Raw genomic sequence first — 24350 nt, 5'->3', positions numbered from 1 at the left:
AAAGAGGCTGGTGGACCTGGATCATAAATGCATGAAAGAGAGTCAGGTGCAAGTAGCCTGGAAGAGAGAAAGGGGCAGGGTATCAAGATCTTTGAATGAAGGTGCAGGTCTTTATAAACATACAGTTAACATATATTTGTACATGTATTTCACTTGGGTTTGATAGCCAAATTCACACTGACAATCAGTCGAGGAATAATAGCTACTTAAAACACATATCTCATATGCTTCGTATTCCTTTGATGACCTTCAAACACAGACCAGACCGAGTTGCTCCTCTCTCCAAACTCTTCAGTGGCTCCCCATCGCCCTCGGGGCCAAAGCTCAATGTCTCACCCTGCTATTGGATGCCCTTCGAAGTCTGACTGCCAGCTGCCTTTCCCGTCATGCCAGTCATGCTCCTTCATGCACTCTCTGTCCAGTCAAACTGGCCTGCTCCCTGTTCCCGGTACGAGACACTCGATCTGCCACCTTCCTGCCTTTGTACTGACTGTGCCCCATGCTTGGAATGTCCTCCCTCCCTCCCCCCTCCCTCCTCCCTCCCTTCAATCACATCTAGGTACAACCTTCTCCATGGCTTCTTTCCTGTTTCCCAGTCAGGGCTCTCTCTCCTCTTGTCACTGAATTTTATTTGTGTCCACCTACTATGTTCTTGATAATGAGCTGCCAAGAAAATTGAAGTTCTTTGCAGATGAGATTTTTTTGCCTTTTAATTCTCAGTACCCAGCACAGTACTTGCACATAGTAGGTGTTTAATAAATGCTTAGTAAATTGGATTCTTGGGCCTCTTGACTGGGGATGCGTAGGTACAGTGTCAAGCATTAGACACACATGCACACACATACAGGGTTTGCTCTTGGTTCTTATTAGAAGAAAATTCTCTTGAAACAGAAACATGTGATAATGTAAACATAGACTGGGTGAAAGGGAATGGATAAAGAGCTCTGGAAAACACAGCTCTGTTTTTCAGCAGCAAAAACCCCGCCTTCCTACTGCCTGCAGAAGCAGCCAGGAGAGCTCCTAGAGTTTGCACATGTCCACTCTTCAGGACCCAGTGTGCTAAAGTGGACAGAGGCTACTTGGCTCAGAAAGGCCTGGGACTGATTCTTGGCTCTCCCCCTTGCTAGCTTTAGAGCCTTGAGTAAGCTGCTCCTGTAGTCTCATCTTTCTCCTTTGAACAGTAGTAGGGGAGTGGTGGACAGGGGGAGTTCTGAAGGAGAGAATTTTCTTCCCCTTCTCCCCTTCCCCACTACTAATGAAATTAGAATCACCCTTAGTACTTGTGTCTACCCTTTCCTAAATTCAAAGCTTCTAAACCCAAGTGTGTCAGAGATAACAACAACAATTATAATAATAACCATAATTAATAACAATAATAACTATAATCAACAATGATAATTATAATAACAAATAATAGCTGTGTCGTTTAGCTGTTTTCAGTCATGTCTGACTCTTCATAACCTCTTTTAGGGTTTTCTTGGCAGAGATACTGAAGGAGTTTGCCAGTTCCTCCTCTAGTTCATTTTATAGATGAGGAAACTGAGGCAAACAGGATTAAATGACTTGTCCAGGGTCTCACAGTTAGTGACAGTGCTCTATCCACTGCACCACCTAGCTGCCCTACATCCACCATATGTTTTCTAGTTTGATGCTCACAATACTCCTAGAGGTAGAAGCTATTATTACCTCCATTTTACAGATGAGGAAACTGAGACTGAGAGAAAGCCAAGTGACTTGCCCAGGCTCACATGTCACCATAAGTGTCTGATTCAGGATTTGAACTCAGGTCTTCCAGACTCCAAGCCCAGTACATTGTTCACTGTGCCACCTATCTCTCTCAGTCACTCTCTGTGAACCTCAGTTTTCTCAGCTGTAATATGAAGATGAGTCCCTATTTCATGAAGTTATTTATGGAAAGCAGTTCTCAAACTTCAAAGCCAATTTCCAAGTGAGATCAGCATGAAACTTTCTGGCACTTTCTAGATCCTCATTTTCAGTTCTTCAGGGACTAGAGTGTTCCATGTCTTGAAGATAAACGATGTCACTGGTAGAATATTGGTATTAAAAAGAAGAATCTTGGTTTCAAGGAAAAATATGGAGTTATTAAAAACCTTTGTGATTCCCCATACTCAATCCATATCCTGCTCTCTTCCTTCTGCTCACTCCTTGGCTACAGCACATTTCGAAGAAGAAGTAGTGAAAGACAACCAAAGTGAAAGATGTCAACAAAGAAAATGTATGATTGGAAAAGAGGCTGGACTGACCATGGGGCAAGATGAAGGATTAACCAGTGGACAGCCCATGTGATCCAATGATATCCTCTCAATGAGCATGAGGAGAACTCCCAGAATGGTGGGTGGACCCAAGTGGAGACCTTATTGGACAACCTTGGCAAGTTCTCACAAGGTGATTCTGAGCTGCCTTATTTAAGGAAATGTCACCATTTGCCGACCATCTTTTCACAGTTTTGCCTGTACTGTCCAGCCAACATTTCCTCCCACCTGACCACAGCCTTGGACTCTGTCCTTTAGTTGCCTGGCTCTTCTCTTGACTGGAACCAGGGCTCCTTACCACTTCCTGTTCTCCACATTATTTCTTAGCCATTTCCAAATCTGCTTCCTGCACTACCAACATCCGTCATCTGCTCCCCTATACCCTTCGCCATCTTGAACTCAGTTCCCTTGATCCCCCAGCTCTGACAGATGAGCTTTCACCTGATTTTACCCCAAACCAGGCCTCCAGGCCACTTTCTGGCCGTCTCTTCTTTACTAGGCTTGCTTCACTCAGCCATCATCTTAATCCTTCACCTGCCCCACCCCACACTTCAACTTGGGATTCTGCTCTCTTAGAATCACCCATCTTTCCATTATGTGTTGCCTCCGCCATTAGAATGGAAACTCCTTGAGGGCAGGAATATCTCTTCTTGTATTTGTATCCCAAGCACTTAGGACCATGCCTGCTATGTAGTAAAGCAGTTTGGTAGAGTGGAGAGAGAACTGGAGTTCGTGGGCAAATCACTTAACCTGTCTGCCTCAGTTTCCTCATCTGTAAAAAAGTGGGATAATAATATCATCTACTTCTTCCCATTGCTCCTATTTGGCCAAGCAAGACAAATCTAATCCTAGATCCACAGGACAGCCCTTCTGATATCTGAGCAAAGCCTTAAGTCTTATCTCTAAACATTCTCATTCCTTTCATCTGGTCCTAGTGCAGCAGGGATCCCAGCCCTTTGCCATTATGAGCACACTTCTCCAGCTTGTCAGAGCCCTGACTACAATATGGCTCTCGGAACAGAACCCCATTGTCTGGGGGTGGCCTGGCTGGGGCAGGGCACAATGGGATGGTCACTTCCTTGTTTGGGGACACCATGCTCCTATTCCTCCAGTTTCCTCCAGTTTCGGTTTCCTTTTTTGTAAAAGGAAGGTGTTGAAAGAGATGATCTCCAAGCTCTTCCTGCTCAAGATCCTTGGGTCCCATATTTTACTTGAACCAGGATTATAAACCAGGTCCCCCAATTCTAAGTCTAAATCTGACACTTCTTGGCAGCCCTCCAAGAGAGCCATCATACTCCCCCAAATCTTCCCTTTTTCAAGTTAGACATTATCACTTCCTTCAAAAATCTTCTGGAATGGTCTCCAGTCTCCTTAGCCTCCTGGTTGCCCTCTTGAGCAAAATGGAGAAAATGACCAAACCTCCCTGGGACTTAGTTTCCTCAATTGTAAAATAAGAAGGTGGCTCTGGATCCCTGCTGGCTGTATACTGACATAGAAAACCACACAGTATGCTTTCTATGTCCTATGATATTCTCATTTATGTTGCTAAATATTTCCTGATGACATTTCGACCTTGGGGTCTGGCCTATGGGCTTCATGTTTGACACTTCTGCTCTGGATGGCTTCTGAGTGCCTTTCTAGAAGCATTCCAGAATGTTCTAGAGCTTCTTTTCCATTCTTGATTTCTGATCCCATGACTGATCCACTTTGTAAACGCCCTTCCTAACTACCCACCTAACGTCACAGGTGGTGTCGAGAGTAGGTGGCATCAGCGGAGGTAACAGATGCTAGATAGCACCACAAACACCAAGATGTTTTACAAATGCCAGTGAACCTCATTTATGAGTGCCTGGTAAAGCAAGTCTGATAAGCCACGTGACAAATGGAGTGCCCTAGTTTTATAATGCCCCCCCTTTTTTTTCTGGGATGGTGATGAAGAAGTGGGAGCTTCATAAATAGTAGATATGAGGAACTCAAAGTCCTCTTGTGGTATTTCCTGGCTTCCATTTTTGTGGTAAAGTCAGCAAGTCCTGAGGAAAAGACAGTTTTATTATTATTTTTAAAACATGCTGATATGTAGAGATACTGCGTAGTACCATGAAAATATCAAAGGCTGTGGAGTTAGAAGACTTGGTTCAAATCCTGCCTATGATGCTGACTGCCTATAAGACTTTGGACAAGTCACTTCCTGACCTTAGACCTCAGTTTCTCCACCAGTAAAATGGGAAACTTGGACTAGGTGGCCTCTTAGGGCCCTTCCTGCTCTTTCTCTATGGTCCTTTTATGCTGTGTCTGAAATCTAGGGCCAGGTTGCCAGTATGGCCTTTGGAAAGGCCCCTCAGGCATTTGGGCCCGTTTTCATATCATGATTTAGGAATTAAGATAGTCACAAAATCAAACTTAAAGTGCTTTCCTGCCCCATCCAAGCCAGACCTGCACCCTTGTTTATTATGAGCTGGTTCTTTAGGACAGTCAGGAAGAAGGGCGAGCTTCATAAAAATGAGATTTGAGGAACTGGAAGATGTCTTGTGGTATTTCACGACTTCCACTTTATGGTCAAGAGAGCAAATAGGGGGGAGGAACAAGAAAAGAACATGTGAATTCCATCAACATGCACTTTGTTAATATTAGTACAGGCTGGGGCCACTTGTTAGCTTCTATCTCTTTCCCTGGTCTGTTGTTGCTGCTGCTTTATTTCTTTAAATTTGTAGTGAAAGGGTTGGAGTGCATAGCCTTTAAGGCAACATCCTTCATTCTGTGAGTATAACAAAATACCTTAAATTGGGGCCTTGTGATCCTCACTCCCTAACCGCCTCTAGTGGGGTAGCTTGGGGGAAAGGAGAGAAGCCTGGGCAGGAATCAGGAATCAAGGAATTGCCAATTCCAGAGTAGGATGGGAGCTAAGAGGCATCTAGTACTGCATACAAATTCCTCTAGGACATCCCTGACAAGTGGAGATCCAGACTTTGCTTGCAGACTTCCCAGGAGGAGACCTTCCTATCTTCTGAGTCAGTGACTCACAGGTCCCAGTGTAGTAGCACAACTGGCCATCTCTTGTCTTTCATTCTTGCTACATGGCTAGACCATCTCCTTTTCTGTCCCTTAAAACCTGGAGTTCACTGGGTTAAGCAGTGGATAGAATGTTGGACATGGAATAAAACTGGTTTCTAATTTCAATTAAACTTATATTCAGATCTGGCTGAATACATTGACTAGTTGTGTGACCTTGGGCAAATCATTTAACTTCTACCTGATCAGTTTCCTCAACTGTAAAATGGGGATGTTAATAGCACCTACCTCCCAGTGATGTTGTGAGAACGAATGACATATTTGTAAAATGCCTGCCTGGAACATTGCAGGCAATTAATCAATGCTTGTTTACCTTTTCCTTGCTGAAACCTTTGGAAGGGGAATGTTCCAGAATTTCTACCTTCCACCTTAGAGGCAGTTCTAATACCTGAACCGGAATACACTTTTTTTTTTCTCCCACCTCCATGGCTAATTCTCCCATTCTTCCCTTTCAGAGAGTAAAATTGCAGATGAAAGAATACTGGATTGGGGGCAAGATATTTTTCTTGACTTTACTATTGTGATCCCTAACATATTTTCTCCTCTTCCATCTCTCCCCTCCACCCCCTCCCCTCTCTTCCTGCCTTGGACTCTGGGTTCATACAGATCCAGGTCCAATCTTGGTCCAGGAACTTTACTTTCAGGCTGAGTTGGGCAAACACAGGCTGCTTGTCTTGTACTTCTACAAAGTGGTTTTTTTTTTTTTTGCTCTTCATCAGAAACAACTCCCCACCCCAACCTCACCCCCTTGTTTCACATTAGTCTGGAAATCCAAGCAAGATCAGGGGAAAAAAAAGGATCAATTATTTCACAGCCCCACCATACATACTACAGGGGTAGTGGTAGCTCTTTTGATAGAAGTCCATTCTCCTGAGCTTTAGTCATCCAACTGTCAGGAGGCAGGCTTAGCCTCTGAAGACCAATCAATAAGGTGTCAGGGTATAAGTTCATCTCCATGAAGGGGCTCTTCAGATGCTTGCATCAAGTTCTGTGCCTTATAATCTCATCTAATTGAGTAAGGAACTCACCAACTTAAGTTAGGGCTCCCCTGTGACCCTACTTGAAGCCCCCCATCTGGGGGATTCTATTTCAGTTTGAGCAAAATGATCAGATGATCTTTGAGGTCCTTTTCAGCTATGTACATTATTTTACTTTAGGTTTCCTATAGAACAGCAGCCCAGGAAAATTAAAAAAAAAAATTCAAGGCATACTCTTTTCTAGCTGATAAAAAGTATTCTCAAAAAATTAAAGAACTTTATGAATCTTTGTCTATTTTGTAGGGCAATGGGGAAACAGTAGTGTGCGTGCGTGTGTGTGTGTGTGTGTGTGTGTGTGTGTGTGTGTGTGTGTGGTGTATCCCAAGGACACTCAAGAACCAGGAAGGTGAACCTCACTAATCCCAACAGCTAGCATGAAATCCCCACAGTAATCAGGAATGCCATTTGAAATATTTACCAAAAAATGTGGGGGGAGGTATTTTAACCTGTTCTCACAGTCAGTCCTCACAAAACAGTCTGATCCTCTCTGCTGGCAGAGTAAGAGTTCAAATGTCCTGATGGAAAATTAGTCTCTGAGAACCACTGGCTAGCATTACTAGTTCCATAGCACATGGAAAGGGTCAGGGGCCAGAGGCTTCAACTTCCCGGTCACACTCTCTATTGTCAAGACAAGCAGATGCTGCCAAAGAAAAGATGAGTGGTTTTAGCATGCAGGTACAAAGGGGCCATGGTGCTTGTCCCTGGATGGGTCCTCCCATCACCAATAACTGTCCAGCTTATTCATTAATGCAAAGAAACTCAATCCAACTAGCATTGAATGGACTGTGTTAGGTTCTAAAGACAAAACCAAAATAGTTCCCAGTCTGAAAAAACTTACATTATTTTGTTAGGGAGAAAGACTACTAAATACAAATTATATATATATATATATGTATATATATATATATGTATGTATGTATGTATGTATGTATGCATGCATGCATGCATGTATGTATATGTATGTATGTGTATATATATATGTGTGTTGTATATATATACACATATATGTGCATATATATACATACACACACATATATATGTGCATATATATACACACACACATATGTATGTGCATATATATATATACATACACACACACATTATATATATATATATATATATAGTACTTACAAAGTGGTTACAGCACACAAGGAACTGGGCACTTCATATCACTGAGGATACAGAGAGGAAGTGAAAGTCCCTGTCTCCAAAAGCTTCTATTCTACTGTAGAGAGCTCATGCAAGAAATCCAAGAACAGCAACGGAAGAAGCAAAGAGGGGAAAGAACGGCATCTTGGGTATAGAGAATAATAATAATGATGAGAAGGAACACAGAACATTCTAAAGTTTGCAGCATGCCCCCTATCTCATGATGATCTCACAACAGCTTTCTGATCTTCATGTTAACCCAATATAGATAAAGTCAGAGGATCCGAGTTTAAATCCCACCCATCTCTGATGCTGAGTGCGTCTGTGTTGCCTTGGGCAGGTCACTTCTCCCTGGGTTTCATAGCAGCCCTGTAAAATAAGGGGATTGGATTGGATGAAGGCTTTTCTAGCCTTTTCCATCAATCTCCATTAAGCTCTGGCTCTCACTGATTGGCCAACTACAGATCTCAGCCCAAGTCTCTTTTGGTCACTGTTTTGGATTTTGATGGTTCAGAGTGAGTATAAATAGTAGTAACCCTAAATAAGTAAATAGCCAGAAACCGTAAGGATCTTCCCTTTCCAGACTGATTTTTTTATAGGTAAAAAAGGCCATTCTTTGCCTCATTTCTTACCTAGCCTTAATCACTGAATGAATGTGGCCTCAGACAAACTGAGACCTGGAAAAGACCTTAGCTTGAAAAGGCCAAGGTCTCCCACTGCATCCGGAGCCATTTCCAGTCCTCCTGATCTATATCTTGCCACTGGACTCAGATGGCTCCAGAGGAGAGAGTGAGAGTGGTGACTTTGCACAGCCCTGCCTCACTCAATCTAAATTCACTTGCAAGTCAAGATACCATCTTCCCGATGTCATTGGTCCCCTTTGAGAATGAAGGACAAACAACAATAATACTGTCACTAGGTCAGGAAAGCAACAGTCATTTGGAGAGGGAGAGAACATGGTTCAGTTTGGTACTGGGGATGGAGGGGAGGATCCTTGAGGATGAGGACAGTGTCTCTTCTGTAACTACTCTCTGAGTCCAGCCAGTATGTCCCCGTCCCCTGGTTGTGCCTATGTAGGCATATGGGTTGACTTCAAGACTGACTACAGCTTTCTCTCTCAGAGACCTTTAGGACTGGCCAATTTATTAAGCTGAATAGTAGTATGCAAATCCAAGTTTCCAACTTAGTACTTCTCTCCAACCTTGTACTTCCTTCCAATCAGAGCCTCTGGTAGCTGAAATGGCCATTTGTATCTCAGTGGAACTCCCGCTTATAATTTTTCCCTCATCTATTATCCCCATGTCCAAGCCTCACCTGATAGGGAAGTGACTGAGAACCAAATGGGTTTGATGGCTTTTCCCTTGTTGTGGCTTGTGATGCCAAATGTCCGAGTTGTCCTGGGGTGAATAGGTCTGGATAATTCCCATCATAGTGACTGTGTGTGAGAGCCTAACATTCTCAAGACCCAAGACTTTGCTCCATCCTTTACAGAAATACACAGTGACTGCAGCCTTCCTCTTGCTAAGGTCACTTTTGGAGTACATTTTATACCTTCTATTTCAGTCTACCCTCATAAACATGGAAGATAAGTCATAAAACATTTATTAATGTTCCCAGACTGAATTAATCTACAGCTTGGGTCAGGCTGCTTTCCTTCCAAACAACAAGGCATTATTGGGGACATCGAAGAAGCACTTAGTGTTATTTTTTATGGGAATACCAATCTATTCTCTTTTCTTTTCAAAAAGGAAATATAGCTAGTCATTTTATGCTGAGGACATTAGCCAAATAAATCTTCTAGTTTTAAAGATGCCCAATGAAATCCACAGTTCTGCAGAACGACAAGAAATGACCTTCCTCCCCATCACTTAGCCTCCCATTCCTTAGCCCATGGGTAACCCACCACTACCCAACACGAACATTCAACCAACATCCTTTTGGCCCCTGACATACACAATGTGGACTCTTGCCTCTGTGACTCACCTCATACAACTCCCCCATTCGCAATGCCCTGGGCCTAACTCAGCTGACTCCAACCTGACACTTTCTTCAAAGCCAAGGCTCAAATTATTTTCCTGACTACTCCAGCTCATCATGGTAACTTCCTTCTCTTAACTCCCATTGAAAAGAGCCATACTCATAGTTTTGCTTCCCCAATTATACCATAGAGATGATATATTTAGATATATATACACACACATATACACACACACACACATATGCACATACATATGCATATGAATGTATGTACACACACACACACACACACACACACACAACACATTAGTCTCCTGGGGCAGGGAAGCATGTCTTAGATGTCCTCTCTACCTCTCCTCCTCTTCCTCCTCTTCCTCCTCTTCCTCCTCCCAAAACAAAACACAACAACAACAAAAAAAACTGTAGCACCTAGCAGAATGTAGAGCACATAGTAGGTGATCAATAAATACTTGTTATTAAGTGATTCATTCATTCATTCATTCACTCATTTAACAATTATTCACCAAGAATCTCTAAAGTGCCCAGCACTGTGCTAAGGAGAGATATAAGGAGACCTTTTAGGCCTCTGCCTTAATGGATCTTACAGTGTTGCATGGGAAACATGAAACATACCGAAATGTGAAATATCATACTATTATCAATCAGTCAATAAACAGTCACGAAATGGCTACTTTGTGTCAGGCAATGAGTTAAGCACTAGGGATATAAAAAGAGGCAAATGATCTGCCCTCAAGGAGCTTACACTTTAATGGAGGAGACAGCATGCAAACAAACATATGCAAAGCAAGCTATATACAGGATAACTGGAAATAAGCACTAGAGAGAAGGCACTAGAGGGGTTGGAGAAGGCTTCCAGTAAAGGAAGGAATTTGAGTTGGGATTTCAAGGAAGCCAGGGAAATCAGCAAGCAGAGTGGAGGAAGGAGAGGGTGCCAAGTAGGGGGGACAGACAGTGAAAATGCTGGGAGCCGAGAGATAGAGGGGCTCATTTACAGAACAGCCAGGAGGCCAGAGTCACTGTACTGAAGGGGATGAATTAGAGGGCAAAGTGCAAGAGGCCTGGAAAGGGAGGAGGGGGCTGGGTAAAGAAGGGCTTTGAATGGCAAATCCAGCATTTTGTGTTCTATCCTGGAGGCAATAGGGAGCTGCTGGAGCGCCAGGCTGCTTCAAGGAAAAGCATCCCCACAAAAAGCCCAACACTGCTAAGAACATCCAGGTCCGTTACTACGAAGCAGAAGGATAAAACCCTGCAATGTAGAACCAATGATGCTTCCTCTTCAAAAGAGATTACTCTGCTTTCCCAGAGCATATGACTAACATGCTAAAATCTATGGAAATGCTTTTGAAATGAGCAAACATCACTGCACAGAGCAGAAACAGGCTGGTAACAGGTACATGGAATTAGATTTGTTGAATACAACTGAGAATGGTTTAGCTTCTGAGGACGGGGAGAAGACACGAGTGAGGACCAATGGCTCTTGGTGGGAGACACCTGCCTGAACCTGGCCAACATTATATCAGCAAGGAAGCATTCCAGAAACAGTGCAGTTGTGCATATCTGCTTATGGAAAGGGAGGGGTGTTGTGAGGGTTACTGAGGACTGGGAAATGATTGTTAAAATTGTGGAAGGGTTATCCTTAAAAGAGTTCAAACTTAGCGATCAATGCAGATTATATAAGGAAATGGTAGAAATGAGGCAACACAGCACTGTAGGCTGCGAATTTTAGCACCTACTGAATGTCAAGTAACACATGACCTAGTGGCTAGACGTATATCAGAAGCTTCCTTTTTTTCAGGAACTGCTGGGACAAATCCCCATTCGTACAAACACACACCTCAAAACATCCTCAATAACTCAACCAATGAACTGGTCTACTACCAACCATGATTCCACACTTAACTCTCGCCTACAATTGCCGGACACAATGCTGATTCACTCAAACTTAAGGACAATATTTTTAATAGATGCTTCCATATAGATCCTTATAACTTTCAACCTGAGTGATCAAAAAGCATTTGAAACAGAGACTTGTCAGAAGAAATCAAAATCATGCTAGAACAAGATGAGATAACTACATATCGGGCCTTTTATTTATTAGCTCTGTTACTGGAGTTACCAAGGATGCTTTCAGTGAGCCTCCGGAAGATAAGCTTGCATTCTAATACTTTTATTCAATAAAAAGGCATTTACTTTGCCTATTGGTGCAAAAGAACATAGAAAATTAAATAGGAAAGGTTAATAGTGGGATAGTGAGATGTCTCAGGAACATTTCTATCGGAACTCCATTGAAAAAGGGATGATGATGATTATATGGCACTCAAAAGTTTACAAAGTGCTTTACGTACATTATTCAATTTGAGCCTCACAAAAACCCTATGAGCCAGGTGTTAACTGGTATTATCAGATTCTTTGACCGAAACTGGAACTCAGACAGGTAAAATGATTGGTCCATGTTCACACACCTAGAATTGTTAAATCTTGGATTTGAACCCATGTCTTCATTACTCCTAATAGAATACTCTGTTCATTATGCCATGATGTCCAAACTATAGAAAACACTTGCCATAACAAAGGAGCAGAGTAGAATATCATACGAACATGAGAGACATCATAGAATAATAAGATTATAAATTTAGAGCCGGGAGTTCATCTGGTCTAGCCCCGTGTTGTGGTTCAGAACACTAGCAGAACTGGGGCATCTTGAGTTATTATCACGCTCCCAAATCACCAATCCAGGTTGTTGTGAACCAGTAATCAATAGAGTAGGACGGGGGCTCTTTGTTAACTTTGCTCCAAGGTGGATTGATTTGGAACCCATGTGAAGGTCCTTTGGACAAAGAGGATCTAAAAATGGCTTTAGGACTCTGGGAAGAACTCCTAGGAACCCAGGAAACTTCCTTGCTAAATGACTTTAATCTCCTAGTCAACAGCTTTCACCTGTTTTCACATCCCTGAAATAAACACTGTTTTTATTACTTTGAGGATTTCTTTTCCTTGGGGGTAATTGACTGTGTTTTCGTTAAAAAAAATTGTGAACCTTTTCTGTTCCCTCCCTCATATGTTACCTATTCTTCATCTAAACTCTGACCTATGGTTTCTCCCTAAAGTTTCTTTACCCATCTTTGTTACCCCAGTCCATCCCTTCAGCACTATGGGCTGCCACCTTAACATACCACTAAAAGCCCACTAACCAACACGCTTGAATATTTAAACCCATGACCTGTGCTATTTAAAGTCAGAGGAAGGAAAAAGCAGACTACTTTCTATCAGCAGCACCTTGGGCAAGTCATTTCACTTCTATAGGACACAATCGCCCTTCTGCAAAACGGGAGGATTAGACTATATGAATTCTGAGTTCTAACCAGCTTGTGAGAGTCAACTGTTAAATTCTAAGTACAGAAATCAGCGCTTGATTTCTGGTTCTATTGATTATCTAAACTTAAGAAGGTGTTAATAATTCAGATTAAGCTTAAAAGTGGGTGTGCATAACACTCTTTTTTTTCCCGTAGAGAGCCTGGTTGTTAAACATGTAATAGCACACCTCTCTATTGCTCTGTAAACAGTGCTTGAGCTCAGCCACTAATTCAGTAGAAGTTGTTACTAGACTGGAGGCCTAGTGACTGTAGAATAATCAGTATTACTGCTATAACCACCACCACTACCACCACCATCACTATTGCTACTACTACTACTACTACTACTACTACTACTACTACTACTACTACTACTACTACTTATAATTTATATAATACTTTAAGGTGCAAAATGCCTTATGTCACCTCTGAGGCTCACATCACCTCTGTTTCCAGTTCTAGAACCTATGATTCTATGATATAGGAATGAGGAGGGGCACAGGTCAACCAGGGCACATACTTGGAGACTTCAGTGATCTGGGATTTCACCATTAAGGGGTGCTCCTACAATGCTGTCAGTTACTTCCTCTCTGCAGTTAGCAAGCTAGTCTCTCTGAGTTACTGTGCCTGGGCTGGTAGATGAATCTAGTGCCTAGGGCTTGCAGATTTTTTTTTTTAACCTTCCTTTCATTTTCCATCAATTATCAAGGGGAGTCAATGCCCATGAAATGAAACCCCAACTGAGCAGAGAGCATTTTTAAAAAGAGAAGACAGGACTATTCTCCCTTTTCAAAGCTTAGTCTGGTATGGTGGATAGGGATTTTGAACTTGAGGTTGGAAGTACTGGGTTCAAGTCCTTCTTTAGTCACTTACCAGCTGTGTGATCTTGAGCAAATCATTTAACCCTTTTATGCTTCAGTTTATCTGTCCGTCAAAGGAGGGCGGAGGGTTGGACTCTTATGGCTCTAAATTCATTTCCAACTCTTAACGAATGATCCCATGTATCCTGCCTGGCCAACTCATTTGTCCTTTCTTCCTCAGTTTGCTTTTCTGTAAAATGAGATGGTTGGACTCCATAGCTTCTAAGGTCCCTTCAAGATCTAAAGCTATGATCCTATGAAATCCCCAAATTAAGCATAAGGAAGACTAACCAGCCAGGTTAGGAAATTTTTTGTACTTGCTGGGATGCTCTATGAAGTACTAAAGTTTCTAGGGCCACCAGCCTAGTGCTCTGTGTGAGCATTAAACTTTCCTTAGAGGACAAAATAAAGTGGAATTGGTAGAGATACTAGCAAAGCAGACTTCCTCTTACGGTTTGTGTTACAGGTACACATTTACCTAGATGGAAAAAAATGCACTAGTGAGTATGCTTGTGGGGGGATGGCAGGTAGACACTGGGAAGCCTCTCAGTGACGGTGGGATGTCTGCGTGCAGGACATAGCTATACGCTGCCTTCACTAGGCTGTTTACTGATACACAATACAAAGTGACATCTGTTAACCCTCATGCTTGTGGGGAGTTTCCCTTTGATCCTTCTTTGCTTTCTAGCCACTCAATAACCCTTTGGCAATCCCAACCTCAAGGTCAAGAGCGGCATTTCTCTTGCTGCCGAGACCTGAAACTGCCCTTTTTAGTGGACAGTGAAAATAAAAGGGAAACAGTATTCAGATAAGGAAATTAAAACAGAACTTCAATGGCTTGCCCAGGATCGCACAACTACTATTTGAGACTGGATTTGAACTCAGGACTTCCCAACTCCAGGGCCAGCATTATACTGCACCATCTAGCTGCCTCTAAATCATTAAAATATAAGAACCAGAGGGCAGGAATTGCCTGGCTTTTTATATTTGCATCTCCAGTGCTTTGCACAGTGCCTGGTATACACTAAACAATCAACATGCATTTATGAAGCATCTACTGTATGCCAAGTACACATTATGGAGTGTCGCTGTTAAAGCAGCACCAAAGAATGAAAAATCCTTACTTTCCACGAGCTTACATAGGAAAGTGCTTAATAAATGTTTTCTTTTTTCATTCATACATTCATAAGCTTCATTTATGTGCTTATTTATGTTAATTTCACAGGGTTATGGGAATAGGACGAAGACATGATCCCTGCCCTCAGGGAGCTTACCTTCTGTTGAGAGGACAGACATGATAAGTAAAAGAAAAACTCAAGCACCGAAGGTACATTTAGGGAAAGAGAAGGCTACCTTCCAAAAGTGTGGAAGTCCCTCAGTAGCCAGAAATGCAAGTATGGAGGAGATCAAGCCCCCAGATCCTTGATCAAGATGCCACTAGGGTAACTATCTTATAGAAAAGCTTCTCTGAGTTTCTCCACAGACTTTGAACCTAACTCTGCTGCACAGTCAGCTTCTACCATTTTAGCCCATTGTGATCCCTCAGCTAAGCAATGTCCATCCATTCTGCTGTTTGAAGTGCATCCTGGCACCACAGGAAGAGCTTTGGTAAAAGATGCATTAATAGTGTAAAAAAACCAAGCCAACCGAATGATTAATTTGGCCTTCTTCTTCAGTATTGTGTTTATACAAGTTGATTATATAGCACTTAATTACTAATTTACCCTACTTAAAAACAAGAGTGCTTTCAATTTTTAATGAGATGAGGGAAGAAGATGGCCTTACTGGACATGGAGCAGCTATTTTATTTCCTCCTCTTGTTTGGCTCATCCAATAAATAACATTTCCAAGGAAATGCATTCTTCTTTTTGGGCCCCTTCTTTCCCAACCCTTCTTCTTGACCTCCTGGGTTAAAAAGAGATGGAAACAGATAAGGCTCACTTAGTAACTTGCTTTCTTCAACCTCTAACCTTAACTGGTTGGACTGGAAACAACCGTGAATCCATGTACTAAGAAATTAATTCATTTGTGCTATCTGATTTGGCATCCGGAGATGCCTCCTCTCAGGGCCCCTTGGAGGCAGTTGCATTTTCACACCAGTGTTTGCCAGCACTGCAGTTCAACATCCCTGGTGACTGCAGCTAACCCTTTCCTGGGCCTGATGTTGGGCAGTTTCAAACATAGAAGGTGACATCCTGGGATGGATCATTTCTGATAAAATTTTACAGTAGGAACTGAGAAGGAAGATTGAAAAGTAGGGGTTAGAGATTCTCACCTACAGGTTTCTAATATGCTGACCATCACCTATGATGGTCATTCTATCCACTTTTCAAATATTCGTGTGGCACTCACTATGGGCATGCCACACACATACACTTAGCACTCACAGGTTCATTAGTTAAGTATCCAGGACTGTAATTACTGTAACATGCTCAAGCCTATGTCATGTTGGGTTGGTTATCCATCTAAAACTATGGCCCATGAACCTCTACTAGCATGCTCCCATTAACAGCCAGTAGACCCAATTATCTCTTTACTAAGATGGCAGAGAAACCGAGTTACAGAGTTATTCTCCTGACAAACTTGGGTTGTATTCTCTCACTAACATACTCTTCTGAGGAAGGAATGGATGCAATATAATTGCCATGAGGCACACATGTAGGAGACACATATGGCCAAGCCAACTCACCCCTCAGGAACTTCAGGACCTCAATAACCTGTCTCTCTAGAGTCCTCACAAAGGTCCTCCTTCTCCTCCCACCCCAAGCACAGTATTGCTGCCTGTCAAGTTATTCACCTAGGCTCCCAGGGGCCATTCTTCTCCATAGCTTGATGTTTGATAGTCAAGGCTCTCGCTCTCTCTCTCTCTCTCTCTCTCTCTCTCTCTCTCTCTCCTCTCTCTCTCTCTCACTCTCTCTCTCTCTCTCTCTCTCTCTCTCTCTCTCTCTCTCTCTCTCTCTCTCTCGTCCGTAGCTGGTTCCACTCCCTCAAATAATTACTACTCTGTAGCCATGTCTATCTGGAGTGTGTGGCTCCAGTCCCTCCACTGTGCCCTGAACTCTCCCAAACTGACCATCAGTTGCAAGATAGAGTGTCTACTTCTGGGAAAGTAGCTCCATTTCTATGTGGCAGACATAAGGAGGAGAGAAAAATTCCTTCCTTACCCTCCCCCCAAGTCTTTAGAGATCAACTTCACAGGCTGACCTTGGCTTGGCTTGCCTCCAACTCTCCTAAACTACACATTTCAAACTCTTCCAGGACTTAGCTATTTAAATCCCTGCAGAGGTATGGACAATTTCTGTTCATGCAAAGAGGTTACTCCCTTCTGGCTCATCAGAAAAATCTGTTTGGACTTTATACAGGCATCACTAGGTAGCATCATTGAGCTAACACATGAAAATCTCTTCATCTGTAACTATATCCCATGGCTACATTAACTGAGATGAGCAGAGAGTGGAGGCAAAGAGGGATCAAAGCCATCTTCCTTTCAAAATTCCATTAACTCTTGATAACGTTCAACATCTTTGCTTAAACCAAAACAAAACACATGAATGGACCTAGAATAAATATGGAAGAAATGCACAGAATGTCAGAGTTAGAAGGGACCTGAGATCTCATTTAGTCCAACCTATGGTTAAACAAGAATCCGTGACAAATATTCAGCCAGCCTCTGACTGAAAGAGCTCCAGTAATGGACAACCCACCATCAAGAGCTCGGCTCATTCCACTTTGGGATAACTCCCAGGGTCAGGAAGTTTCTTTCTGATATCGAGCCTCTATTTGTCCCTCTGAAATTTCTACCTATCCTTCTTGGTCCTGATGGGCAATGCACAAAATAGCAAATGCCTCTTTCACCTGACAGGTCTTAAAAGAAGACAACTTCCGCTTATCCCTTTTCTTTCCTGTGCTAAATTTTCCTAGATTTTTCAATTACTATTTACAAGGGATGGATTTGAGTTCCTGTGCAATTTTGTCTGCCTTCCTCTTGAAGCTCTCCAGCTTGCCAATACCATTCTGAAAATTTGGTGCCAAGAACTGAACTCAGTACTTCAGGGCACACCAAATACAGCAGGACCACCATCACCTCCTTGTTCTTGGACAACACACATCCTTAAAGCAACCCAAGCTTCACATCAGTGTTTTTGGCCATCATATCGTGCTGTTGCTTCATATTGAGTCAGCAGCCACTAAAAGCCCTTGAGAGTCTTTTTTTCAGCCCAACTGCAGTCCAGTCACACCTCTCCCATTGTGTATTTGCAAAATGGATTTTTTGAATCCAAGTTTAAGGTATTGCAATTATCTTTTTTTCCATTTCAATTTATTTGGTGTAGCCCCGTGTTCAGGCAGCTTGGTACAGTGGGTTTGGAGATAGAGGTTCTGGCTTCAATTCTCATCTCTGCAACGTAGAACCTACATGACCTTGAGCCAATATATTTACCCTCTCTGGGTCAAAATGGTGTGGAGGGAGAAGAGTTAGATTAGATGAATTCAAGTGCCTTCAAGTTCTAATCTACGAACCTGTTAGGATTCTTTTGAAGCATCAAGTTATATCTGAATTATCTTGGGAGCTATTGCATTTCCCAGCAAGCAAGCAAAAAAAGGATCAGCTCTGAAATCGTAGAGGAAGGAGGGGCAGCCTAAACACACCCTTAACTCTGTCGATCTATACTCTGCATCATCCAGAGCTACCTTCCTCAGGCCAGGACAATAATGAAGCCATTATATTTTTTTTCAGCCACATACTTGAGGAAGCCTCGTTGAACTCCTCCAACCAAAGGCTCATTCACAGACTTCAATGCTAGCTCCATGCATTCCAAGAATCTGAATTCAACTGTTCAATTTTCTTTTTTCAGTTTTCTGGGCGCTCTTCCCAATCACAGTAGATTTCTGATTAAATTATGGCCTGTTGACCTGTCTTTTGCTTTTATTTAATCTTATGGATTTAGTCTAAAAGGCTAATAGGTTTCCATGGGTGACTCTCTCAACCCACGCACTTGTGGTGACCAATGTAGCACAGTATGAGTTTCTATGGAAAGGGCCAATGTATTAAGTTATATTTTCCCTATTTTTTATATTTATAATATATCACACACACACACACACACACACACACACACACACACACACACACACACAAATATTTTTCCCTGGTCACTTTCTTTCCCTTCCTTTCCCTTCCCTTCCCTTCCTTCCATGTCACATTATTTCTTATTACCTGCAGGGAGCGAATGGTCTCTCAAGAGAGATCTTCAAGCCCAGGCTGCATGACTTATTGTTCAGATTGTTCTTATTAAGTATCAACTAAGTGCTCAGTACAGAGGAGAAAGAGACAAAGGCTGCAGCTCATTGCTAGGTGGAGCAGTAAGTAGAATGCTAAGCCTAGAGTCAGGAAGACTAGAATTCAAGTATGATTTCAAACCCTAGCTGTGTGACCCTGGGCAAGTCACTTAACCCTTTTTTGCCTCAGTTTCCTCATCTGTAAAATGAGCTGGAGAAGGAAGTGACAAATGCTCCAGTATCTCTGCCAAGAAAATCCCAAATGGGGTCATGGAGAGCTGGAAGTGACTGAAAAAATAACAAAAAGAGTTTCTCCCCTCAAAGAGGCCATTTCTAGGATTTATCACATGTCCTAAAAGTCTTAGATCAGTTTTAAGCCGTCGTGGGGGGGGGGGACTGACTAGGTGGCCTAAGGAATCCCTTACAACTACTCTGCATATGTATGTATATAATTAGCCATGTACATGGGGTATTTCATGCCTCCATCTCCAATGTCTCCTTTGCTTCCCAGAATATGAGACCAAGGACATTTTGTTTTCTCAGTGTCTGCATTTAACAAACAATTAATGCTGTTTAATAGACTGATTCCAACTTAGATGTTGATTCTGAAAAAGAATGGAACCCATTTATTTAAAAGAAGAAAGTGAAATGCTTGAACTACTTCGTATTATGGGGAGAGATGAGGCAACAGCAAAAGGAATTTGGGGTAAGTTCATGCACTTTGGAAGACAAATCTATGGGAAGGAGAAAGAAAACTTTATGAATCCTTTCTGGGGAGAGTAGTTACCTGAGGCATTGAGAAGACATTTTGCTATCTGCACTGATGTCACCCTTCAGAAAATTGAGTTGGAAGCAGAGCTTTGCCACAGATTACATCCAGAACTAGAAATTTTCCTTCATGGGCTTCTTAGGGAAAGAAAGCCCAGGATGTTAATACAGATGTGGTCAATAACGATCATAAGTGGAAGGCTGGTATCAAATTTAGAAATAAATCTTTTCTTAAGCCACCAATGGCTCACCCTGACTTGGTGCCCTCCTCTCATGTGGTAGATGGGGAAATGGATAAGGGGCTCAGAAAATTCAATCAGGAAGCCAGATGCATTCCCTAATCATTCAAGACCAGGACCTTTTAGCTCCAGACAGAAATGCTTATAGGCATTAACGGGCAAGCGGCCACAGAAGAAAGCTGATGGCAGCAGAACCCATGTGATGGGGAGGGGATCTCTGGAAACACAGGCGTGGAGCTGACAGGTAGAGAAAGAAATCTGTGTGGGAAACAAAAGCCTCAAGGAGAGCCTTGGAGAAAAAAGCCACAGGTTAGGTGCATTCCAGGTCCTTTTACATGTGTCTTGTCCTTTCTTACTTTCTTTCTTTCTTTCTTTCTTTCTTTCTTTCTTTCTTTCTTTCTTGCTTGCTTTCTTGCTTTCTTTCTTTCTTGCTTTCTTGCTTTCTTTCTTCTTCCTTCATTTATTCTTTTTCTCTTTTTCCTTCTTTCCTTTTTCCCTTTCTTTCCTTTTCCTTTCTTCCTTTTTTCTTTTCTTCTCTCCACTCTTCCTCTCCTTCTCCTCCTCCTCCTCCTCCTCCTCCTCCTCCTCCTCCTTTCTTTCCTCCTCTTTACTCTCATAGATGAGTTTTTGCAGGAACCACCAGGACCCTTCCTCCAGGGTCTGCTACATTCCTATGGGGATGTGTTCCCTCCCTTCCACTTCGTTTTCTGATTGATGTCTTCTCTTCTTGGGAGGTAAGGTCCTGACTTCAAGGACTGTCCATCTGGCTTGCTCGAGTATGGATCCCCAGTGCCCAGACCTTCCTCTGTCTCTTTGTTTCTCTACGCCTCCTCCTTCAGTTCTCTCCTGCCTCTGGAAGATCCCATAGCCCTGTAGTAGCACTAACAAAGAGGAAGAACTAAACAATAGTGTCCATGGTGGATAAACAGCAGTCATTACATTGGACCCACCAGCAATGTTTGTGTATGGGAGGCAGAGCAAGAGAGACTGCAGCATCTATTCAGCAGAGAGAGAGAGAGAGAGAGAGAGAGAGAGAGAGAGAGAGAGAGAGAGAGAGAGAGAGAGAGAGAGAGAGGAGGAAGACATGCATGTATAAATAGATGATGAAGATGGATGGATGCAGAGATTATATGTGTATATATACACATAACTATATGCATATGTGTATATATACATACACATGTATGCATATATTGCATATTGGGGCTTTGTTGCACATGTCCAGATCACCTAAAATGGAGGCATGATATATATGTGTGTATACACACACATACATATGTGTATATAATTTGTTTTATATTTAAACAACCAACATGTCTAGAGTGGTATAAGGTTCACAGAACATTTTCTTCACACGAACCCAATGAGGACAGTTCTAGGGGTATTTAGAATGATCAGACTGAGGCTCAGAGGGTCACAAACCTAGCAAATGTCTTGTTTTGAACCCTGACCTTCTGGTCTCTTGCTCCACTTGGGCTCCCAGCTGGCCCAGCCCTCCACCAACCACTCTTATACCCCTTTCCTCTTGTCTTCTCCCCTTCGCCATCAACCATTCCATTCCATATGTCATGGCATAGCACAACAAAGAGATTTCTGAAAATGTAAAACAAGGAAGGGTGTATGTTGGGGTGTGTGTGTGTGTGTGTGTGTGTGTGTGTGTGTGTGTGTGTGTGTGTGTGTAGGGTGGGGAGAAGATCCAGGGCCAGTAGCAGTCGAGGTACCTGAGGCAGGAAGGCTATGTTCGTCCTTGGGCTGCGGCCCCTCCTTCTTAATGATAGCCTTGCCAGTGTTTTGCAAACTGTCAAAGAGCCCAGAAAGGTTGTTGACAGCCAGAGAGCAGAGACAGGCCCCGGGCCAGGCCCTGCCCCTGGGCAGGCACGTACCCGGACTGAAGTGAAGTCCCCAGAGGCACAGGCTCCCAGTATGGCGGCGCCCACCAACACAGACTCCACCTCTTGGGAAAGGACGACAGGCAATCCTGGACAGGACAGGGAAGAGCTCGGTAAGAAATAACGAAGAGGGAGTGGCAGCCTCCCCCCCCCCCACCTTGCCCTCCAACCTCAGGGCAAACAGCAATCAGGGCTCAGACAATCCTGCCACTGGTATGCTCCTGGAGATGCTCAGGCCTGAAGGAGCCCCCGGCCTGTGCTACTGGTTGAGGGGCCTGAGGCATCATGCATGGCATCTTACGTCTGAAGCTGGTGGAGACCTTGGAGGTCTGCAATCCAACAAGCCCATTTTACAGATTAGGAAAATGGGGCCTGGGGGCAGCTAGGTGGCCACAGTGGGTAGGGTGCTGGACTTGGAGTCAGGAGGATATGAGTTCAAATCCAGTATCAGACACATGACACTTACTAGCTGTGTGACCCTGGGCAAGTCACTGAACCCCGATTGCCTAAGAAAGAAAGAAAGAAAGAAAGAAAGAAAGGAAGAAAGAAGAAAGAAAGAAAGAAAGAAAGAAAGAAAGAAAGAAACAAACAAACAAACAAACAAAGAAAGAAAGAAAGAAGGAAAGAAAGAAGGAAAGAAAGAAAGAAAGAAAGAAAGAAAGAGAGAGAGAGACAGAGAGAAAGAAAGAAAGAAAGAAAGAAAGAAAGAAAGAAAGAAAGAGAGAGAGAGAAAGAGAGAGAGAGAGAGAAAGGAAAAGAAAATGGGGCCTGGAGAAGAAACTTAGATTTGTAAGCTCCTGGAGCTGGGAGGGACCGCAGATGCCTCTCGCTCAATCTCTTTATTTTACAGATATGGAAACTGAGGCCCAAAGAGATTAGCAGTTTGGAGGCAAAGCAGTATTTGTATCAAATTCTTCTAACTTTAAATCAAGCCATTTTGTTAACTATACCATGCTGAAATTTGGTTCAATTCAATTCAGTAAGCTTCAGTTGAGCACCTACTATGTACCTATCACTTGTCTAGGTTCTAGAGATACAAAGACCAAAAAAACCCAAACAGATCCCAAAACAGAAAAAAAAAAAAAGAAAACAATAACAATTCCTCCCCTGGGGAGGCAGCAGGGCATTGAGGATAGGGCATGAGACTTTGTGTCATTGAGAACTGGGTTCGAATTCTACCTCAGACACATCTTAGCTATGTGACCTGGGCAAATCATTTAACTCCATTTTGCCTCAGTTGACTAATGTGTAAAATGAGTAACTGGACTCAATGGCCTCTGAGTTTGATACAGGAACAATCAGAAAAAGAGGAATTGGGGGAAAGTGATAAGAACTGAGCTCAGATGTCAAGAGACAGAAGTGAAGAAGGAAGGCATTCTAAGCATGGCAGTACGACCCACCTTTCCAGCTTTATTTCACATTATATGCCAGTCAAGCCACTGCATGAGCCATTCTTCAAACTCGACAATGCCATTCAGGTGGCTTTCGGATGGAGCCCTGGATCTGAAGTCAGGAAGATCTGAGGTCAAATCCAGCCTCAGACACTTACTAGACACGTGTCCCTAGGCAAGTCACTTAACCTATGTGTGCCTTGGTTTCCTCATCTGTAAAATGGGGGCAATAATACCTCCCAGGTTGTGAGGATCAAATCATTGTAAAGCACCTAGCACATTGCCAGGCACATACGTATCACTTAACATTTGTTCTTTCTCCCTTCCTACCTGGAGCATCATATGATAGGCATCATATGGTAATGATGTTACATTTATAACAGCACAGTGCCTGGCACATAGTAAACACTATATAAATGTTAGCTCTTATTTCCCACTTTCATCCATTTGCTACATCACCCCCATGTCCAGGACATACCCCAGCCTTCCTCATCTCTGTGTATTGGAATCCTTCTCTTCTTTCGAGGCCAACCAAGATGATTGTACAACAATTATTGGAAACTTTTCTTTATATCAAGCTTAAGTTTACCCTTTTACCACTTCTATTCATTGCTCTAATTCTGCCCTTTGGGGCCTACTAAAACAAAGCTAACCCCCCTTCCATATGACAGCCCTTTAAATTCTTGGAGCTAGCTAGTGTACCCCCACTCTGAGTCTTCTCTTCTCTAGGGTAAATCTCCTCAGTCTTCCACCAAGAGTCGTACAGCATTGTCTCAAGGCTTTTCACCACCCTCCTTACTCTCCTGGACATCCTCCAGCTAGTAAGTTTCCTGCTGGCTGCTGCCATCGCTGAAGAGTGATAGGAACAGATCAAGTTTTGTCCCAAGAATTTATGGGGCATGAAATCCTGGCAATCTTCTGACTCCATCTAGAAATGCCAAGTGGCCATCCAACAGAAAGATGGAAATTGTATTGTGGAAGTGACCTAGGGGTAAAGATTTGTAGGTGGAATTGGTGTTGTGTAGAGGCAGACAAGGGATTCTTGGG

At 42.8% G+C, this 24350-nt stretch overlaps 1 protein-coding gene across 4 annotated transcripts in view; it reads right to left on the bottom strand.

Annotated features, from left to right (window-relative positions):
* The window catches only part of FGGY (FGGY carbohydrate kinase domain containing), a 544879-nt gene that overhangs the window by 61763 nt on the left and 458766 nt on the right, over positions 1-24350 (bottom strand). For 2 of the 4 annotated variants that reach the window (XM_020993097.2, XM_020993098.2), the window contains exon 14: positions 21907-22001. The exons of 1 other annotated variant lie outside the window; for it this stretch is intronic. In XM_020993097.2, the coding sequence (XP_020848756.1) occupies positions 21907-22001 (95 nt within the window). Of the gene's footprint in view, positions 1-21906; positions 22002-23312; positions 23416-24350 lie in introns of those variants that run through there. One more of the 4 variants, XR_013487452.1, reaches the window with a different exon arrangement.

Source organism: Phascolarctos cinereus, unplaced genomic scaffold (genome assembly GCF_003287225.1).
Source record: "Phascolarctos cinereus isolate Bilbo 61053 unplaced genomic scaffold, phaCin_HiC Scaffold_5;HRSCAF=322, whole genome shotgun sequence".
Classification (NCBI taxonomy): Eukaryota; Metazoa; Chordata; class Mammalia; order Diprotodontia; family Phascolarctidae; genus Phascolarctos; species Phascolarctos cinereus.
This window is presented reverse-complemented; position numbering and strand designations above follow the sequence as displayed.